Source organism: Mytilus galloprovincialis, chromosome 9 (assembly GCF_965363235.1).
Source record: "Mytilus galloprovincialis chromosome 9, xbMytGall1.hap1.1, whole genome shotgun sequence".
Taxonomy (NCBI): domain Eukaryota; kingdom Metazoa; phylum Mollusca; class Bivalvia; order Mytilida; family Mytilidae; genus Mytilus; species Mytilus galloprovincialis.
The window spans coordinates 44,454,280-44,474,988 of NC_134846.1; the positions used below are offsets into that span (position 1 = coordinate 44,454,280).

Consider the following 20,709-nt stretch of genomic DNA (forward strand, 5'->3'; position numbering starts at 1 on the left):
AATTTTTGTGAAAAAGATTGCCATATAAAATGTATTATTGGACATTCATAGAATAAATGCTCCATGGTTTCATCAGAAATCTTACAAAAAGTACAAAGCTTTGAATCTTTAAGTTTAACTTTATACAAGAAAGTATTTGTTGCAATTATTCTGTGTAAAAATTTGTATTGAAAAGTCCCTAAATAAGTGTCTTTACATGATTTTCTTAAAATAATATAATATTCACATATATTTGTTGGCTTACATTTGAAATTGTTACTCATTATCAAATTAGACTTTTTACTTTCAGAATGGTTTGCTGCTATGTTTTACTTTTGCTTTGCTTCACTGTAACAGTTAATTCCAAAGGCAAAAAAGGTAATTATTTAATGAAATTACAAAATTATGCAGTGCAAAAACAAGTAGATTTACCGCTCAACACTCAAACTTAAGATAATTAAAAAAAAAAAAAAAAAAATATATTCTTGTAAGGATCAATGATGATTTAAGCAGGGATTATGATATTTAAACTCTTTGTTTTATGTTGCTTAACCATGTTTTGTTGAGTGCGAGGTAGATAAAGATTTTTTTGGGGCAAATAATTAGTATGAGCTACATGATTTAATTATTCAAGAAAATAAATGTTAGAGTAGGAAAAAATTGAAACAATTTGTGTCATAAATGTTTCAGGTAAGCTGCTTTTAAGGGCATACGATACAGTTTTGAACCTGTATTTACAAGTTGATGAAAATTTGCATATAGGCTATTTTTTACCTGATTAAATCAAATATGTAATAAAAAATATACCAAGTTCATGTGCTACTTTTTGAGTAAAATGAAGTCGAAATTTTGTATATTTGCTCAAACTTCAGATTTGTGTCCGTATTTTCTTTTTCGAAAGAAAGACATAACTTTCTTGTTTTAAAAGATAAACACAAATGGTTTTTTGTTGAATAATTGATAATTTCTGTATTTTATAAGTATCATTAAAAGTTATGCAATTTTTATTCAGAAATAACTCATATTTATCAAATGTTCATGAATAGAGGAACAAACATCATTTTTTGCTGCATGTTTATCAAAATTAAAAAAAATCCTCTATTTACAGTTTTATAAAATTTGGGTCACATAATCTCCTTGCAAAATGAAACAAATTTCCGTTTTAAAAGATAGGGGTCCATGCACTCGTTTTCAAATTAAATCAGTTTGAATGATAAAAATCAGTTGAAAAATGCATCTTTTCCCGATATGTCATAGTTTGACATCGCGAAAATAACATTTGATGTTAGCAACGTCATTACCTCCCCTGTAACTGTCCCGTATGCCCTTAAGGTGGTACTGGTACAAAGACTTGAAATATTATATTCAGGCTAAAAAATAACTCGCAGAAGACTTGATCTATACAATATAATGAGTGTTGAGCTGATCTTTGATTCACTGGGGGCCTCAGTGGCTAAGTGGTCTAAGTAGTTACTACTGTAATCACTTGCCGGTCAACACTGAGGTTGTGAGTTCGAACCCTGCTGGTGCGGTTGCACTTTACTTCAATCTTAATTGACTAGGATTGTCAGTTTTCCTATGGAAGGTCTTGGTTTTCTCCGGGCACTCTGGCTTCCTCCACCAATAAAAACTGATCGCCACGAAATAGCCTAAATGTGGTGCTAATTGAAAGTGGCGATAAAACACCAAAATTAAATATAAATATAAATTGATTCACAGGTGATTGTTCAATTATTTGATGTAACAGAGACAAATAGGTTAATGTAGTAATGAACCATTATTTAAGAAGTTTTGGCCACTGGCCTAATCTTCAATTTCTTTATTACATGGTATATATGAATACTACTTGTAATGTGGTTCACATTTGATTGCCATTTTACTTGCTTGCACTGTTTCAGGCTAAAAATTGCACATTATGAAGCCTCATGTCTGGACTATTTTTTGTTTAGGTTGTACACTATAAATTGAAGGGAGTTTTGATTTTAAGTACATTATGACGATAGGAAGTAACTTTTACTTTTACCTATTTTTACTAAAAACTTAGAGCATCTAATTTTTAAAATTATAATCTTTTCTATCTTCATTAAATAATATGAATCTATAATTACAGATGACACGAAAGAAAAGGCAGAATTTCTTGTCAATCATATGACAGATGCTTTGTTTGTCCTCAGACCTCCAGATAGGGAAAAGTTTATGAGAAAATGCACTGTAGGTCAAAAAGTGTGTAGGGAAACAGATATAGGTGATAAGGCAGATATTAAATGGGTAACTGGTATTAGTGAAGAAGCAAAGGTGAGTACAGATATATACAAAAATTAATACTATTTTCATTTATCCCTTTAACTCTATTTATTAGTTTAATTAGTAAACTAATTTTGGTCTAAAACAATCATTCACCTGAACAGATTAAAAGACTGAACAATGCAATGTTGCTGTTTAGTGTGAGCCATGGCTCTGTGTACTTACATCTATAATGGTTTACTTTTTACAGATTTTGACTTAGAACAAGATTTCTCTCATTGGCACTCAAACCACATCTTCTTATTTCTTTTTTAAAAGTTATTTTCAGTGAGTCTTTTAGTTAATTTTCAGTCTTGTCCACTGCAGTAAATTCAGTACTGGTCAGACCATTTGTTTGCAGTAAATCAAAACCACCTCTACACACACACACACACACTCATAAATTCAAAGGTCAGTGTTTCATATTAATCCACACTGTATGTTGGCTGCTATTTGTAATTAGCTATAGTAGATACCTTCTAAGAGTAATGTCACTTCTATAAACAGACATATAGGGACAGTTTGCCACAATTAAGTATTAAACACCAAGACTAAGTGGTATTTTTTCATAACAATGTATTAACTGTTATATTAATAATTTCTAATTGTAGGCCAACTTCTGGTCGTCTTACAAGTGTTTTATGCACCGAAAAGAAGTTATGTGTCCAAGTAAGCATTATTTGTGATACCTTTCTATTTCATTTCTAGTTTTTAATGTGTTATCATAGACACAATGATTAGAACAAAAGCATATCATTATTGAAAACAAAAGAGTAGACATTTTTAAACTCGATGAGGATTTGTTTATTTTTGGTATAGTAGATTACACAAAAATTGTTTTTTAAATAGATATTTGATTTCTCAAAAGCTTTTACAAAACAGAGTTTGAAGCCTTGACCACCAGAGATTGTAGCCTTGACCACCAGAATTTTGTAAAGGACCAACACAATGCACCAAACTTTTTCCAATATCTAGTCCAAAGACCAATATTCTAAATTTTTTTTATGGGTCTTAATTAAGTTTGGCATATAATCCTAGTCTAAATTGAATGTTTCTATTCTGGGGCATAGAACTTGAGACTAAAGGTACAGACTGCATTTTGTATTTGGAAATAGAAATAAAAGTGCGGACCAGCAGATTTCCTGACAAATTAGCTTCATACCTATATGAAATAGTACTTTGTTGAACATTTAAATTTTTGGTTTACTATAATCTATAAAAGCACGAAAACTGGTACATATCAAATGAATAACAATGAATACGCAGTAGTGCATCAAACATAAAAATGCAGGAAACTCAACATTAAAATAATAATGAATTTGTATACCTACTTAATTATTTCTCATTTTGAACATTGTGTTTGATTAGTTTGTTTGTCAAATTAAAAAATTCCCAAATATTTTGTTGATACCTAGTAGCCCAAATAATCATAATTTTTTCTAAAGGGAATGTTAATGTATGTGTTGCATTGGTATGATGTCCTTGATCTTTCTTAAACAGTCATAGAAATTTGGATTTGGCATTTACAGGACGGATTAGATTATTCTTAAAAAAAAATCATGGGAATGTATTACAAAATTATCAAAAATCAACAGGACTTAATATAGTTTTACAGGACATGTTCTGTAGTACCTATGCTAATTCTGAGGACTGTTTTAAGTTGATTATTTTTATTGATCTTGTAGTTAATGGTGGTTGGACAACATGGACTGAATGGGGAGAATGTCAAGCTAAGTGTGGTGATTTGTCTGAAGTCAAAAGAAGAAGGACATGTATGAATCCAGTGCCAATGAATAACGGCTTGCAATGTTTTGGTGTAAATTCAGAACGAAAATTATGTGAAGGAAAATGTACTGGACCAGGTGTGGTATTAAGTACTTAATATATATATAATTAATGCAAAAAGATAGCTCACATTAGCACAAAGATAGGGCCTAAATTAAAATATTGTTTGTTTGCCCTTTTCCGACCCTATGTTTTGAAACAGGGTAGGTAGGTAGGTAAAATATTTTATTTTTCTTTCCCAAAAAATAACTTAGCTCGGTACATTTTTTGTAATGGGTAGGCAGGTAGGTATAATATTTTATTTTATAGATACAAAATCTGCATGATGTCATTTTTGTCTGTATTGCTTTTGTTTAAGTATGCTTTTGCTAATAAGTTTCTAGGACTATTAGTATAATAGTCCCAAGTTTTGAAAAAAAAATATCCTGTAGAATGTGAATTTAATTCATATGCACTACAACTTTTTTTCAAATTTCAAATATAGGGCTGTGCGGCATATTTTAAACATTTACATACCTGGAATTTTTAAGAATTTTAACTTGCACTAATAGTACTCTGTACCTTGAACGCTTACTTCAAGGTTCAAACCTAAAGTTTTTCTGTAAGCAGGTAAGAAATAACTTTGTTCTGGTAAAATATGTCCGGGCATAAATACATTGTACATCACTAGTAGAAAAAGTCCCTAGAGTGTTTAAATTTTTGTGTGTGCCTGTGTTTCCAATAAAAATGCTACAAGACTTGAAACTCAATTGTCACGTATTTTACACCGCATTTATAAATGATCTGTATGGAAAAACTTGGCAATTTTACTGCCAAATATTCTCCCCTTTACAGACCTTTGGTTCATGTCATATTTAAATCAGAATATATCAATGCTGGTCGAAGGCATCATTAACATAATCATCCTAATCTACGGACCACCAAAGGCCATCCCTACATAGGATACAAAGTCTGTTTACAAAATATTTTGTACAGACGTTGATAATTTAGTATTGGACGAACTTTTTTTGAATGAACCCTGCTCTTCATGTATAAAGACACAGAGTAACGTTCGTTAAATCATGATTTCAAACAAATGCTTTGAAACTCCAAATGCAAGTGTTCATTCATGTCAAACGCTCATGTGATACCAAACGGACTAGACCTTATACAGGAAAGATAAAACCTGAGAATTCCGGTAAAAAAGTTTTGAGCGGGAAATACAAATATAAGATTTTTGGTATAAGGAACAAAAAATAAAATAAAATAAAATCTTGCTGGTAAACATAAATAAAAGATTTTCAGGCGGAACAAATTTATAGGGTCGGTCGGTAAAGGGCAAACAAACAATATTTTAATTTAAGCCTAGTATGTATATGTGGTATGATTGCCAATTTGAAACAACTATCCACAACACACATAGCCAGGGAGAATGCAAAGGGTTCCTATGAACCCCCCTTGAAAACAATTAAGCACTGTTAAAGTTGATGTTCTGTTAGAATTGTAACTGTTAAAGTTGACTATAATTATATTGAACCCTAAAAGTCAACTGAGGACCAAAAATTCTTCAGAACCTTTTTGAAAATAAGCCACAACAAAGTCTAGAAAGGTCTTAATTAATTGTGAACAAAAGTATAAGCGAAACAATTTTTTTACAGTATGCAAATGTTGACATAATATTGGAGGTACTATAATACTGTTTTACCTCTGCCTGTTCATCCATCCTTCAGTATGTCCATTCCTCCTATGAATATTTTTTTATCGTATCTTTCTCATGAATTACATCATAAGGATTTGGTTTCAGGGTTTATAAATTAAGTCAGCTATACCGTGTGATGCCTTTTCAGATTCATCCTCAACAACTTCCTGTTTATCAGAATAATTTGGCAGAGGTTATGCTCAGTGAGCAGTAGCTAACAGTTTTACATGTGATTTTTATAATTTTGGAGGCTCGAGGTTACAAAAATTTCAGCAAAAATTTAAACATATTTTTTTTCATTACAAAATTTATTTATTATACTATTAGTTGTAAATCAACCCAAAAAATCGATTTGTAGTTGACTTTTAAAATGTTTATATCATTGAAAAAGCTCCAAATTATCTCCCATTGGTGCAAAAATGCCATTTGTTGCATTTAAATATATAAAATATCTTATTTAACTCAGCCGTGACCTACATGTATATTTTATAAATTTTTTTTTGAATAAGCTGTACTTAAACTAAATTAAAGTCATTTTTTCAATTTAGTTCTTTTTTTATTTCGATATTATCTCTATCGGTATTTCTCCTATTTAAGTTCAAAAGAGGTACCTCTAAACAACAAAAATGCATGCTTCTTTCGAAAGCAGATTGTGAGCTTAAATGAACGGTGACCCCATTTTTTAATTGAAATTTCTATTAAGTTTATGTCAGATATAAAAAATAGGGAAATTCTATATTTTAAAAAAAATGGATTTTTACCCTTCAACCCCCTTAACAATACAAATTGTATGAAAGTTATTAGTAAACCAAACTTAACATTTCAGCTAAGAGGGAAGAAGGTGAACTAGAGTCACTTGACTTCATACAAAAGATTCTAGATATTTATCCAGCATTGAATGAAACATGTCTTCGTCATCACTGTACATACGAATCACTGAAGATGATAGAGAAAACTGATATAAAGGTAGGAAACTAGGAATATCATACTCTTTTCACCCGCCAGAAAAATAGTTTATATATGTTTTCATTATAGGTCTGAATTTTCTTCATCTTTTCATACTAAATTGTAGAAATAAATCGAAAATGTGTGTGCAGTAATTAGTATATCAAAAAGTGAGTATAACATCATGATATAATATTAAACATTATTTGTCAAGCTTAACAACATGCTCACAAGGCCAGGATTGTAAAAATGCTTTCAATGCCCTTAAAAAACAAAACTATGCAGGCCATTTTCATGTTTAATATCATCTTTTGACTCCGGATTATATAAATTTTCAACAGTTTATGGTAGGACATCAGGTCAAGTAAGAGCAACCAAAAGAAGTTAAATTATTATGAATTTTGTGCCATGCCCTTACCAAAAAGTGCTAACATGTTGCACATAAGTTGCACATAAGATGCTCACGTTAGAAACTAACATGATTGCACACAAGTTTTTTAACATGCAAATTAGGTGAGCATTTTTGTGAGCAAAAAAATTGCACATATGAAACTAACCTAATTTGCATGTTAAAAACCTCACGTGCAACTGCTCATATGAGCTTTTGTTTCACATGTGCATTTTATTAGATTGCTCATATGAGCAGTTGCTCACCTGTTGCACACGTGAATATTATAGTTGACCAAAACAAAATGGCTGCTTTAAAATTTTAATGAAAATCTTAAATAATTCAGTTGAAAATAAAATAACTGATACATCATGTTAAAAGAGTTATTCTTTAATTATTGTCAGTTAATTATGATTTTCATATCATTTTTTTTTTATTTATTTAAACAATAATCATGATCATGACTAAAAACATAACATTACATTATAAAACTAATAGAGGGACTTGCAAGTTTAGTACACAATGAATGTCTTTGATTAATAAGTACTGTATTTCAAAAAGTTTAAAAAGGAAAAATCTTTATACATGTAGTACTTATTTTGAAGCAACCTGTATATATATTCCCATAAAGGACTTAAAATTGTAATATATTTCAAAATCTGACACAAAAATGAAAATAATGTCAGAAATAGAAATGATAACTTACAAATAATTAACCACAGCCACACTGGTTTTATCAAATTTCAACAATGCCTTCATTCAAATAGCACAATATAGGACTTAACATTTTCCATATCCATCTACCTCCATTTATTGCATGCTTTTCATGAATTTGAATTTACAGGAAGTACATGACTGGGCATGTCATTTTGAAAAAGCTCATATGAGCAATGATGTAGGTTAGTTTTGAATGGTTAGAAGAATGGAAAAACTTTTTCAAAGTACAAAACTAACATAAAACTAACATGGATGTTAAAAGCTCACCTGAGGTTTGAATTGCACATGTCTGTCAGAGCATTATGTTAGATTTTTGTGGGCACATATGAACTACCAAACTGCACATATGAGCAACCTGATTTGCATACAATTCTTACTTGCATCTCATGTGCTTCACATGTGAAACTTATGTGCTTTTGTTAGCAATTTCTGTACGGGCGGGGAGGAAAGTTTACAGTTTGCTGATGATTTAATTGTGTAATGAAAACATAACAATTAATTTTTATATTTTCAGGATAAATTTTGGGAAAGTTTACAATGTTATAAATACCAGAGAGCATGTCCAGGTTAGTAATTTACTTGTTCTAAATTGTATTTAAATGAAGTAAAGAATAATTTGTACCACAGAATACAATTTATTCTTAAATCTTGGTGAATATTTGTTTCACTGGAGAATTTCTGATATTTTATTGAATATTATCCACAGGTCCTCACTACAATTTCTTTTGCAAATACTAAAATTGTGTGTGTCCTTGAAAATTTTTGGTGGTCAAAACCTTTGGCTCACTATTTTTCAAGAACTCTTAAATACATTCAGTAAACCTAAAACATTACAAACATTAACATTTGTCATCTTATGATGTGCATCATATGATAATGGTTCCTTTAGATATAAAAAAAAATATAAAATTGTTTACTGGAGTGTGTATCATTGTTCAGGAATTCTGAATTGAAATAGGACCTTCCATGTCTAAGTGTGTTATTAAATAGGAAGTCGGAGTGTTTTTGAACTATGATAACTATAGAACCCTTACATAAAAATAAGAAGGTGATTTATGATTGCCAATGAGACAACTCTCCACCAGACACCAAATGACATCAAATTTTTTAACTATATAGGTACAAATGAAACCATAAGGCGTTCAACATGTCTAGTTTAATAATTTATATTTTTTATATAATTTATTTTTTCATGTATAGTGGGAGTTTTTGTATGAAACAGCATGTTCTTTTGTAGTTGATGGCAAATGGTCATCCTGGAGTAGCTGGTCAAAGTGTTCTCCAGAATGTGGTGACGGTTTTCACTTCAGATCACGTGAATGTAATCATCCTGCTCCTTCAAATGGGGGATTCAAATGTTTTGGTAAATCGTACAGAGAAGAGCCATGTGTTGGGCTAGTGTGCCCAGAAAGGAGTAAGTTTTATAGTATTAAATAAACTCATTTTATTTCAATACTAAATAGTAAAATTAACAGTGTTAGGACTATTCTACAAAACATGCATGCAACCCAGGGAAGGCAACTTGAATATTCTACCATGAGTGGGTGTGAAATATTGTGGTGTGCAACTTTAAAATGTATGCTGGCTATGTTTTCAAAGTGCCTTCCCTGGGTACCATATAAAAAAAAAAGATGTGGTATGATTTTGATTGCTAATCAGACAACTCTGCACAAGTGACCAAATGACACAGAAATTAACAACTATAGGTCACCATTGACATTTGTTCTTCTACAATGAGCAAAGCTGATATTGCGTAGTCAGCTACAAAAGGCACCAAAATGTATGTTTTAATGGTACAGTGCTTTGAAATGACATATACTAATTCAACAGGTTTCTTATTTTGATGGATTTAAAAAATGTCATTTATCCTCAGTTTTGGTCCTCGGTCCTTTTTTTTTAACCTCACTTGTATATAAATGTGTAAGAAATATGTAAGCAGTAATAAAAAGTCTTCGATATTATAGGGTTCCTGGGTACTTTTATATACATTTACATATTTCTTCTATCATTGAATAAGTCATTAACATGATCTAGTCCGGAATATGCATATTGATTTGCTGCTGGATGTTAACAACCATCCATCATTTAACATCATATTGATTGAGAATAAGCTGCTGATTACACTTGAACTATAACAATGAGCTCAAGATCAAATGAAGCCTGTCTCTCTAAAAATCGTAAAATTTTCTGTTTTCTGTGAGTTGCAGTTAACAAACAAATGTTCAAATTAGTATATTTGGCACTAAATAGTTTTGTTTTTCAGGTGAAGTTAATCCTCTTATGTCATCCTGGTCTGTTTTTCATGCATGTTCCATACCATGTGGAAAATATGGAACAACAACTAAAGAAAGACTATGTTTAAATCCATATTCATGTCCTAATGGAAAGAAAACTCAGAAAATTACAATTGAAAAACCATGTTATTTAGGTCCATGTCCAAGTAAGTATGATAAACTTGATATTCCACACACTGCTAGGGTAAAGGATGTTTGCTTCTCTTGTTTTATTTTAAATCTGCTTTTCTTTTTATAATTTAATTACATATATTCATGATATAGTTTTAAAAGCATTAGAGAATGAATGATCTAAATTGTAGTGTAGGGAGGGAGCTGGCCCAACAGCTTGGGTGGGCGTGTAAGCCCTAAGTCATCTATTGCTCAATAAAATTATAATCAATCTTCAACAAGTTTCGATTAATTTGGAAATTTTATTGAACAATAGATGACTTAGAGGCTTCCACGAGACTTTAGAGTTCTACATTTTAGATCATTCACACCAGGATGTATGTGTAGGCAATTCTGGATACTAATAAAAATTCTAATTATGTACTATTCTATTATTCCAACTATATATATGTACATGAATATACATTTATAACAAAAACATAATAAATGTTATTATTTGTTTTCCAATAAGCTATCACTTAATGTTTGTGTTTGAATAGGTTTAAAATAAAATTTGTAAAAAGTTTGTGCTGAGCTCCAACCGGCTGTTTTCAGTATATTGTTTAATGGAATCCCATGTGCTGCAGCGCTAGACGATGAAGCTGATCGACAGCTATGTGTCCCATACACTTTTATATCAATTCCTGCTTTTCCTAATAAATGTTTTATCCAACGTGATATTGTACTTTTTGTTACAGTTTTAAAAGGTTTAACACATGAAATGAAAAGGGATTTTTCCTGTCCCCTGAGTTTTGAAGTTCTTTTCAAATATTCTTCCATTGCTACAATAACACATAGTTTATTATCATCATGTCTATTAAATTACAATGGTCCAATGTGCTTCCCTGGTTTGGATTGTTTAACTAAGTGTACTATGTACACTTTCATGATGTCATTAGAAATAGTAATATTATTCAGTTTTATCAAATGAACAGTTTGACAGCGTTGCGCACTAAGCAGCATAAGCAATAATGCTAGCTTTTGTGATAGTTGTAATAATGTTAATTCCTCATTTGCAGGTAATGTTTTCAAATAATCTAAAACTATATTTACATCCCATGTTTCTGTATATTTGGGAAGAGACGGTCTAGCATTGAAAATTCCCCTCATATATCGAGTTACTAGTTTATGTTTCCCAATGTCTATCCCACTTGTCACAGAACAAATTGAAGATATTGCTGATTTAGCAGTGTTGATTGCACTGTAACTTAATCCACTATCATAAAGTGATGATAAGAAGGACAGCACAGTGTTTATAGATGGATCAAGTGGATCAGTTTGTCTTTTATTTGAAAAACACATCCATCTTTTGAAATAAGTCCCATATTGTTTTCCTGTGGATTGCCTCCAAGATTGTAAAATGATGTCGGCAGTGAGTGTTGAAAGTCCTTTATTTTCCAAGTTTTCCCGGACAAGATAAAAGCTCCCAGACGGAGGTTTGAAATTGGATGAATTCGTTTCAGATCCTGTGGTAGAAAGAGACTGTTTTTCGGCAGGATGTATGATTGTTGACTGATCTGATGTAATAATTGCGGAAACCATATTTGTGTTGGCCAAAGTGGTGCTATCAATACTACTTTGTCTAACTTGTCCTTGATGATTTTCTGAAGCACCTGTCCTATGACACTGAAAGGAGGAAAGATATAATAAAAATTATTATTAGTCCATTTTATAGTAAAAGCGTCAATTGCTATTGCATGTGGGTCTGGCTTATATGAAACATACTGAGTTGTCCTATTATTAAGCCTACTAGCGAATAAATCTATATGCATTGTCCCTACAGTACTCTGTAATTTTTCAAATAATTCTGTTTTTAATGTCCATTCCATGTCGTCATTTAATTTTCTAGATAGTTTATCGGCTTCTATATTTAGCTTTCCAGCTATATGTGCCACACTAATCCATAATTTTCGTTCTAAACACCAGAACCATATTTCTTTTGCTAGAATATGTAAATTTGTAATTTTTCCTCCAAAATTTTCAATATAAGAAATAGCTACTGTATTATCTAAGTTCATTCGAATATGCTTTTGTGAAATATTCCCAGCCAATGATTGTAAAGTTAAGAAAGCTGCCTTTAATTCTAAAACATTAATATGCATTTCTCTTTCTTCTGCTGACCAAAAACCTTCTGTTTTCTTCCCAGTGGTTTTATTAATTCCACCCCAGCCAGTTTTACTTGAATCACTGAACATTATAATATCAGGATCATTTTGAATTATTGGTTTGTAACTAGAAGGAAGATTTTTTATCCACCAATTAAATATTGTTTTCACATGAATTGGTAAACAAATACTTCTATCATAATTCCCATAAAACTTTTTTAACACTTTCTCTTTATATATTTCTAAATCTTTGTAATACAATTGAGCATATAGTACACCTGGTTCACTGGCAACCATTTTTCCTATAATTGTAGCAAAACTTCGAATAGTTATTTCCTTCGAATGCAATGCATTAACACATAAATCTTGTAAATTTAAAATCCTTTCTTGTGTCAATCTAACTGTCATATTTTCAGAATTAATTATAAATCCTAAAAAAGTTAATTCTTTAGTTGGTGTAAAGACAGATTTCTTTGGGTGTACTGTAAAGCCTAAACTATCAACTAATTCCACAGTATGTTTTACATTGTTTTGACAGTCTTCATAAGAGCGTGCTATAAGTAAGCTATCGTCTATATAAGGAACATTTATATGACCCATTTTTCTCAAAAAAGAGTATACTGGTTTAAGTAATTTTGTAAAAATTCTTGGACTGGTTGATAATCCTTGTGGTAATACACAAAATTGATAAGCGATATCATTCCACATAAATTTTAAATATTTGCAGTCCTGTTCATGAACTGGTACACTAAAATAACTGTCTTTTAAATCAATCGATGCAAAATGATCATTTTGTTGTATGTTTGTTAAAGCTCGTACCAATGTTTCCATTTTGAAATGAATTTTTGACACACTTTCATTGAAGTTTTTCATGTTCAAAATCATTCGAATTGTATTGTCTTTCTTAGGGCGAATAAATATATTTGAAAAATATTCCTCTTTTTCTGTTTTCATTACCACCCTAATAATCCCTTTTTTCAAGAATTTATTAACTTCCATTGTAATCAAATTGTTTTCTTGTTCATTAAAAACAATTGGAGATGGTCTAAAATTTTGTTTTGGGATTTCATCTAGTTCAATCTTGTATCCCTTCACTGCATTTAATATAAAAGCATCACTTGTTAACTTCTCCCAATTTTGTACAAAAAGTTTTAATTTCCCTCCTGTAAAATTGTCTACTGTGTTTATCACTGTTATATTTTCACTTACACTTAACGTTTGTCTTTGTTGTGAAATCCGGCCTTCATCTTCTTGTTCTTGTTGCCCTTCTGTCCATGTACTTGTCCAGAAGTTTTTGCATGCTTTGGCTGAAAATAGGGTGGTTTTTGCCATGGAGGTCCTGGACGTTTCTCCACTCTGCGTTCCTCTAAAAAAGAGTCATTAAAGCTGAGTTTAATTATTTGTCCTCCTGTCTTCTTTTTCAAGGTCTTCCAATTTTGTATCTAAACTGTCCCCGAAAAGGTACTCTGTAACTGGTGTGTCCACCTCTGTTACCCTTCTATATTTACTAGGAATTCCTGGCGTTATTAGCTGTTTGCGTTTTCTATTTGATGTATATATACCATGGGTTAACATTTTAAACATGTCTTTTGTTGTGTTTTTAACCTCATTCATGTCCCCTCCAGATTTCATAACATTTAAAGACTTAACTACCATTAGAAGAGTAGTTGTCATGCATTTTTGCACATTTTGTAGTGCCAAATCTGGATCCCTTTGTTTCTTACTCTTGAACCCTCTCCAAATTTCTTTGTTAACTTTGGGAACCTGAAGGCGTTTACAGTTTTCTGGAACCAAATACTGTTCCTCTAACTTTGTTAGTGTTTCTGTTTTCATTGGCTTATTTATAGCCTGATCTACCAATTTAGCCATCTGATTATCTATACTGTCACCAAATTTCTTAGGCTCTTCGTACATTTTCTCTAGTTCATCTAGAAAAGCTTTATTCTCCGCATCGTCATTTGCGTCAACAATATCATCGATGTTTAACTCATCATCGTCATCGTAGGGAATATCTTCCAGACCATTATCTGACAGATCACTTTGATTGTTATTGTTTATGAGGTTAACCTCTTTGTCAGCTTTGTCCTTTTGCGTATTATTGTTTGTTTTCGTTTTCTGGACATTTTTGTTGGTAACCGCGTCTTGCACGGTAAGCATATTGGCAGCCAAATTGGCAATAATCTCTGTATGGGATTCTATCTGCCGTTTGTTTACATCGGCCATGTTAGATATTTTATCCCACAATGCTTGCATTGTAAGGTCATTTCCGGTTGACCCCTCTCCAATATTGTCAATATCACTTGGTCCTGTTTCATCAACATCTCGTTGCACAGGCCTTTGTGGAGTTTCGCTGGCTTTCCCAGTTTTAACTCGATAAATCTCACGAGTTCTTCTCTTTATTGCATTTATCATTTCCTCATCTCGAGGAGAATTGTCCATCTCGGACGTGTGGCCTCGTTCGGCCGTCGCCATTATAGCGTAACTGTTTTCATAAATAAATCCAATTAATTCTTTCGTTTAGAAATACATCCACGCGTAAAATTCACTTAAAAAGAAACACTGTTAGTTCCTGCACTAAATATATTATTTTCCTACACATACGAAACTGTTTATTTGGTAATTATTGTAAAAAACTTTGGAAATTTGTTTATAAGAATTGACCAGTGGCGTCACGTGACCGTAATGACCTTTGGTAGTTACGAACTTCCGTTCTCTCGTGGAAGCCTCTAAGTCATCTATTGTTCAATAAAATTCTATTTCAATGAGAATATTAAAGTCAGTCTAAAAGTTTCTATAAAATTTTTCTTGTAATTGTGATGCAAAAGTTGACAGGTAGTGATTTTTGAATTGCTAAAAGAAATGTCAAAATTTAAGTTTGTAAATTATTTCTTATACAACAGTATTTTTCTAGAAAGCTTTCTTTAAATTAATCTCTAAAATACTTGGTAAAATATACTTAAGGTGGTATGGGAGTCTAAAATAAAAATGATAGAATTTGTTCATACTTTGCCAAAACGTAGTATCTGTTGATATATGTTGAAAAATATAATAAAAATGATAGGTCACCGCGCATTTTCTCAAGCTACAGGACGTGACAAAATGCCAAATTTTGTATGGATTATACAGGAAAAAACACCATTTTGTGAATAGAAACTAAACAAAATGGTAGAATAGTTAAATACTTAAGGAAAGGATAGCTTTCAGACAATGCTTTGATAATTTCAAAAGAAAAGATAGGGTCACCGTATATTTTTTCCGGCTAAAATACAAAATAGGAAAGTTCCATGTAGAATCCTTCAGAAAATGCACTATTTTAGAGTTACCTCCCCTGAAAATGCCAATTTAAATTGTTTTTAAAACAACCAAAAATAATCAACATTTGCAAAAATATTAATATTTATAAGTTCATGGGTGTGGAAATGCTATACCCTATTCTGCCCGACTCGTACATTTGAACAACCGGACAAGTGATTATTTTTGTCTTGGTTGTCCGTGGACAAGTAAAAAAATATACAAGACAAAGTTCAAATCCAACAAAAACATAAAATTAATTTCAAAACGTATAAAGATGTTTAATTTATGTAAAAGAAACCAGCTGTGTTCAGCAAGTAAAAACATCAATGTTTATGACGATAAATATTATAGGACCACTATTACTTGATACCGGAAATAGATCGATTACCAAAATAAATAAAAATAAGTATGCCAACCCGAGTCGCGTAACATTGCATTGGCTTTTTCCATTGACCCGTGATTGTCGATTAGGTTTTATCCATCATTTACCGGAAGTGTCATTTCTTTAAATTTATTATCGAGATTCAGATTGATAAATACTAATTAAAAAGCTGGGCAGGCAAGACAAAAAAAAAGTCATGAGTCGTGTAGAAAACCTTAAATGCAAATGGAGGACACCGAGTATTTAAAAAAAAAAACAGAAGCGAGAATTTCAGAGAATGTGGATATCAGATTGCCCCTGGCTATCTATGGAAACTTGGAAAATAAAGTTTTTGTCTTATTAATAGATGTAAGGTCAACATTATTTGTTGTCAAAGTGGTGAATAGAAGGGACGCTCTATCAAGACAATAATAAATAATCAAGAAAAGAACAAGTGTGTCAGTTGAGAGAAACACCACAAAATCAATAATTTATCTATTATTAAGTTTACATTTCTTCAATAACTGTCCTCAAATTTAGTATATGTACCTACTGGCTACAATTTTTATTCAAAAACTGCTGCAAAATTGTCCTTTACATGTCATTTCATTGGTTGGTTTGCTGTTAGGTTTCTGTCCCATTGGTGTTCACCCATTTCCTACTTTCTTAATTTTTTACACATATTTAAACAAATGGATTTCATTTGTTTGTGATGCACAACAGTGCTAAGTAAGAATCATATCTATAATACTAAAATTACGAGGTCCAATTTGTCAGCCTTCATTACGTAAAAACGACGAATCAAAGAATTCAACTTTATATATAACTAATATAGTACAAAGGTGTAGATTAAAAATTACACCACTCCAGGCCCTTTTGTTTTCCACGTAATTAATATTGCCAATAATTGAGAAGTTCCGGGTCGAGTCCGATACCGATACCAATAGTATATTCACCTGTTACCTATTACCTTATCTGTACGTTCCGCATCTGACAGGCGCACCAACAAACAGTGTATTCAGGATTAATATGCTATATGCATGGGTCATAATCACAGGGTTGACACTACTAAATTGTCAAATTGTTACCTATTGTAGTATTTTAATCGGTAAGACTTTCTAAGATAACAATACGAATACTAAAAATCTGGACTAAAAATAAGGCGTGTAGGTACAGTTTTCAATTTGTTAGCGGGCATTACGTAAAACAGCGAATCAAAGAATTCAACTTTATTTATAACTAATATAGGACAATGCTGTTGATTAAAAAATACTCCATTCCATGACCTTTTGTTTTCCAAATAATTAATATTACCAATAATTGATAAGTTTAAGTTCGACGGGTTCAAACACAAAGATTTGAAATCAGAGAAAACTGTGTATCTTATAATCGTCATGACTTTATCAGATGACAATACTAATACTAAAATAAGGCTTGCGCATGGTTAAATACTTTAATTCAGTCACAGACACACGATATCACGGGTGTGTTCTAGTATTATCTAACAAGATATACTTCAATACTTATTGGGATCATCAGGGCAAGTAAATTTTTTTCCGGACAAGTAAAATTTTTAGTTTTACTTGCCCAGGGACAAGTGCCAACAACAAATATTTCCACACCCCTGAAGTTATATTCTTATCAATTGGTTCATTTAAATGAAAATTCACATTAAATATCTGCATTCTTGCATCAAATTTTGCTAACTTGATAGAAAATCTGGACCTTTGGTTCTCTGTTTTTTACAATCAAAGATGGAGGAAGACACCCATACCACCTTAAAGGTTAAATATGTTCTCTTTAGTTTTAAATGGAGATAACCAAGATTTCATAAGATCAAATATTTTAGATTATCTCCCATAGAAACTTTTTATTTAAACAAGATATTGTAGTTTCACATGCTTTTTACTAAATATAAGATTTTGTACTTCAAACTGATGAATATGAATATAAAAGATGTTTTGAAAGAATAATTGTATGTAAGCTTAGTTTGGACATTTCAATAGCAATTCAAAAATTACTACCTGTCACCTTTAGCGGGATATTAGTAATTACAATAAAATGTGTTAAGAAATTATTAGACTGATTTTTCATAATATCGATGAAGTGGAAGGAAAGTTTAATAAGATTGTAAGTATGCATTATTTTATCACCTTGCACTTTCACAAATGAACTGAAACAGCAGTTCAACTGTTTGATAAAATTTCTGACCTGCTCAACAGTTTTGATTATATATATATAAAAGAAATTGCAATTCGGTCAGAAGTTTAAATAAACTGCAATAGGTAGAGAGCAACACTTAGTGAATTCACAAACAATGTTATTTGTAATAACAACATACATGCAAGTTACATATTTTATTACTGTACTTATTATCCACTCACAATAGTGAAAACCAATTGCTAAAAAAGTATTATCAAGTTTGCAGTTTGAAATATCTCTAGTTATATTAATGGTAATAGTAAAATGTGATATAATCATATAGAAACTACAACAAAATTAACCTTAAAAATTTGAAATCTTCATTTTTCATTATGTGGATGGTAAACTTATCTTATATGTCAATCTGCTTTCTACAGAGGTGGGTGTGTGGTCAATATGGTCCAGTTATACAAATTCATCAGCAGTTTGTGGACAAGGAAGAAGAATGCGATTTCGTGTCTGTAATGAAGACAAACCAGTAGATGGAGCTGTTTGTAAAGGCAAAACCGTTGAAAGAAGACCATTAAATGGCAAATGCACAGGTAAGAGTTATCCTTTAAAATTAACAACCTCATGTGTTGTTTTGTCTGTTCAGAATCACCACATCTATTTGTTTGGATGGCCTTTATCTCAGTATGCCTCTCATATCTGCTGATACCTGGGGCCTCTGTGGCCAAGTGGTCTTAGTAGTTACTACTGAAATCACTAGCCAATCAACACTGAGGTTGTGAGTTCGAACCCCGCTTATACGGGTGCACTCGACTCCAATCTTTATTGACTAGGATTGTCAGTTTTTCTATCGAAGGTCAGTGGTTTTCTCTGGGCACTCGGGATTCTTCCACCAATAAAAACTGACCGCCACAAAATAACCTAAATGCGTTGCTTAAAAGTGGCGTTAAAACACCAAAAATCAAAATCAAATATTGCTGATAACTTTGTGAATTTCTCATTTCCTTTGTTCCCCATTTATACCAAATTTCAACCACTGTTTATAAAAAAGGCAAATGATTTACTGTGCAGTATGATAAGATTAAAAAAAGGATTAATGAGATCTTAATATATGTGGTGTGCATTGTAATGGCTCTAAACTTACATGTAGTTAAAAAAAAATGTGTGAAAAAATGGAAACTTAAGTCACAATTATCACAATTATCAAAATCATAATTGTCTTGACTCATTGTATAACAGGACACATTATGTATCATTTCTTTTTCACTCAAGTGTAATGTGACAAATAATGTGTTTTATTTTTTTTTAAAAGTCAAGTTTGAAAAACAGTCTTTTGTTGGAATAAATAATAGCAGTTTTGATAAGTGAATTGCCATGCCAATCTTTGTAAGAATCAGGCAATGTATAAAAATTTCAAAACATGGCAGAAAAAAAACACCAACCTTACCACCCTATTTTGAAGGTACCCTCATCCTGAGATAAAAGTGGTGGGTCTTTTATTTTTCCATGTCTGGTAATACCAGAACAATCTAAATACATTTTGGTTAGAATGATAACAGAGTTATCTCCCATTAATTGTTAATTTCTAGCACATTTCAATGATTATATAAACATCGCAAACATTTGAAACAAGTGAAAAAAATATCAGACCAAAATGTTGTTTGCATGTGAAGAGAATGTGTATGAAGTTTAAGCATAAAGTGAAATGAAACATACCACTGTTTTAAGAAAATCTATGTCAAGTTCTAAAAATTAAAAACTCTCCTTTTGTAGACTGTTTTTAAGTACATTTGTTTATTTAATTTCTTTTTTTTACAGCTGGTTCATTGCAAAGATTCAAGAAAGAGGAATCAAAAGCTAAATTTAAGGCATTAATGCACAGAGTATGTATCTGTATTTCTTATTGATAGATGGTCTGATTGAATCATTATTTGTTTGAATTTTTTTGGAATATTGATGGAAGTTAGTTAAATTGAAATGATTTAAATCTGGTGGTGTTGCAGTTAAATAATTGGTACTGTTTTTGTTATTAACTAATTGATCAATGAATTTAAAAAAACTGTAAATTCAGAAATTATTGCATGCGTTTATTATTGCGATTTTGTCATTTTCAAAAATTGAACTCTGAGCCTGTAGATTTAAACGTTCATCGTGAAGACTGTTATTAATGGCTACAGATCTAAACTAGCCTCAGTAGTAGAGATATGAAATCATATTACCAGTTTGTACCAAACTGTTTTAGGGTTTGTCTGACCGAAAAAAGAAATGTCAATTTGACCTTTCCTTCTAAATGTATATATATTGTCAACTAAAAATCTTAACATTTCTGTCTGACGAAATATTTCTTGTCTGACATTTTGTCAGTCAGATAGAGTTAAAAGTTTGAAATACACTATATTATTGTTACAACTTAAACATATCATTATTGCAAATAGATATAAGAAGATATGGTATGAGTGCTAATGAGACAAGTCTCCGTCCAAGTAACAATGTTTGAAAATTAAAGCATTAAAGGTAATGTATGGTCTTCAACACGGAGCCTTGGCTCACACCAATCAGCAAGCTATAATATTTATGTC

General features: G+C 31.4%; 1 protein-coding gene across 1 annotated transcript in view; it reads left to right on the forward strand.

Annotated features, from left to right (window-relative positions):
- LOC143045079 (uncharacterized) overlaps positions 1-20,709 on the forward strand; it is a 62,091-nt gene that overhangs the window by 12,278 nt on the left and 29,104 nt on the right. Inside the window, exons 2-11 of the mRNA XM_076217380.1 lie at positions 290-357; positions 2,090-2,274; positions 2,874-2,931; positions 3,948-4,124; positions 6,552-6,691; positions 8,290-8,341; positions 9,013-9,189; positions 10,039-10,215; positions 18,559-18,723; positions 19,949-20,013. Of these exons, the coding sequence (XP_076073495.1) occupies positions 290-357; positions 2,090-2,274; positions 2,874-2,931; positions 3,948-4,124; positions 6,552-6,691; positions 8,290-8,341; positions 9,013-9,189; positions 10,039-10,215; positions 18,559-18,723; positions 19,949-20,013 (1,264 nt within the window). The remainder of the gene's footprint in view (positions 1-289; positions 358-2,089; positions 2,275-2,873; positions 2,932-3,947; positions 4,125-6,551; positions 6,692-8,289; positions 8,342-9,012; positions 9,190-10,038; positions 10,216-18,558; positions 18,724-19,948; positions 20,014-20,709) is intronic.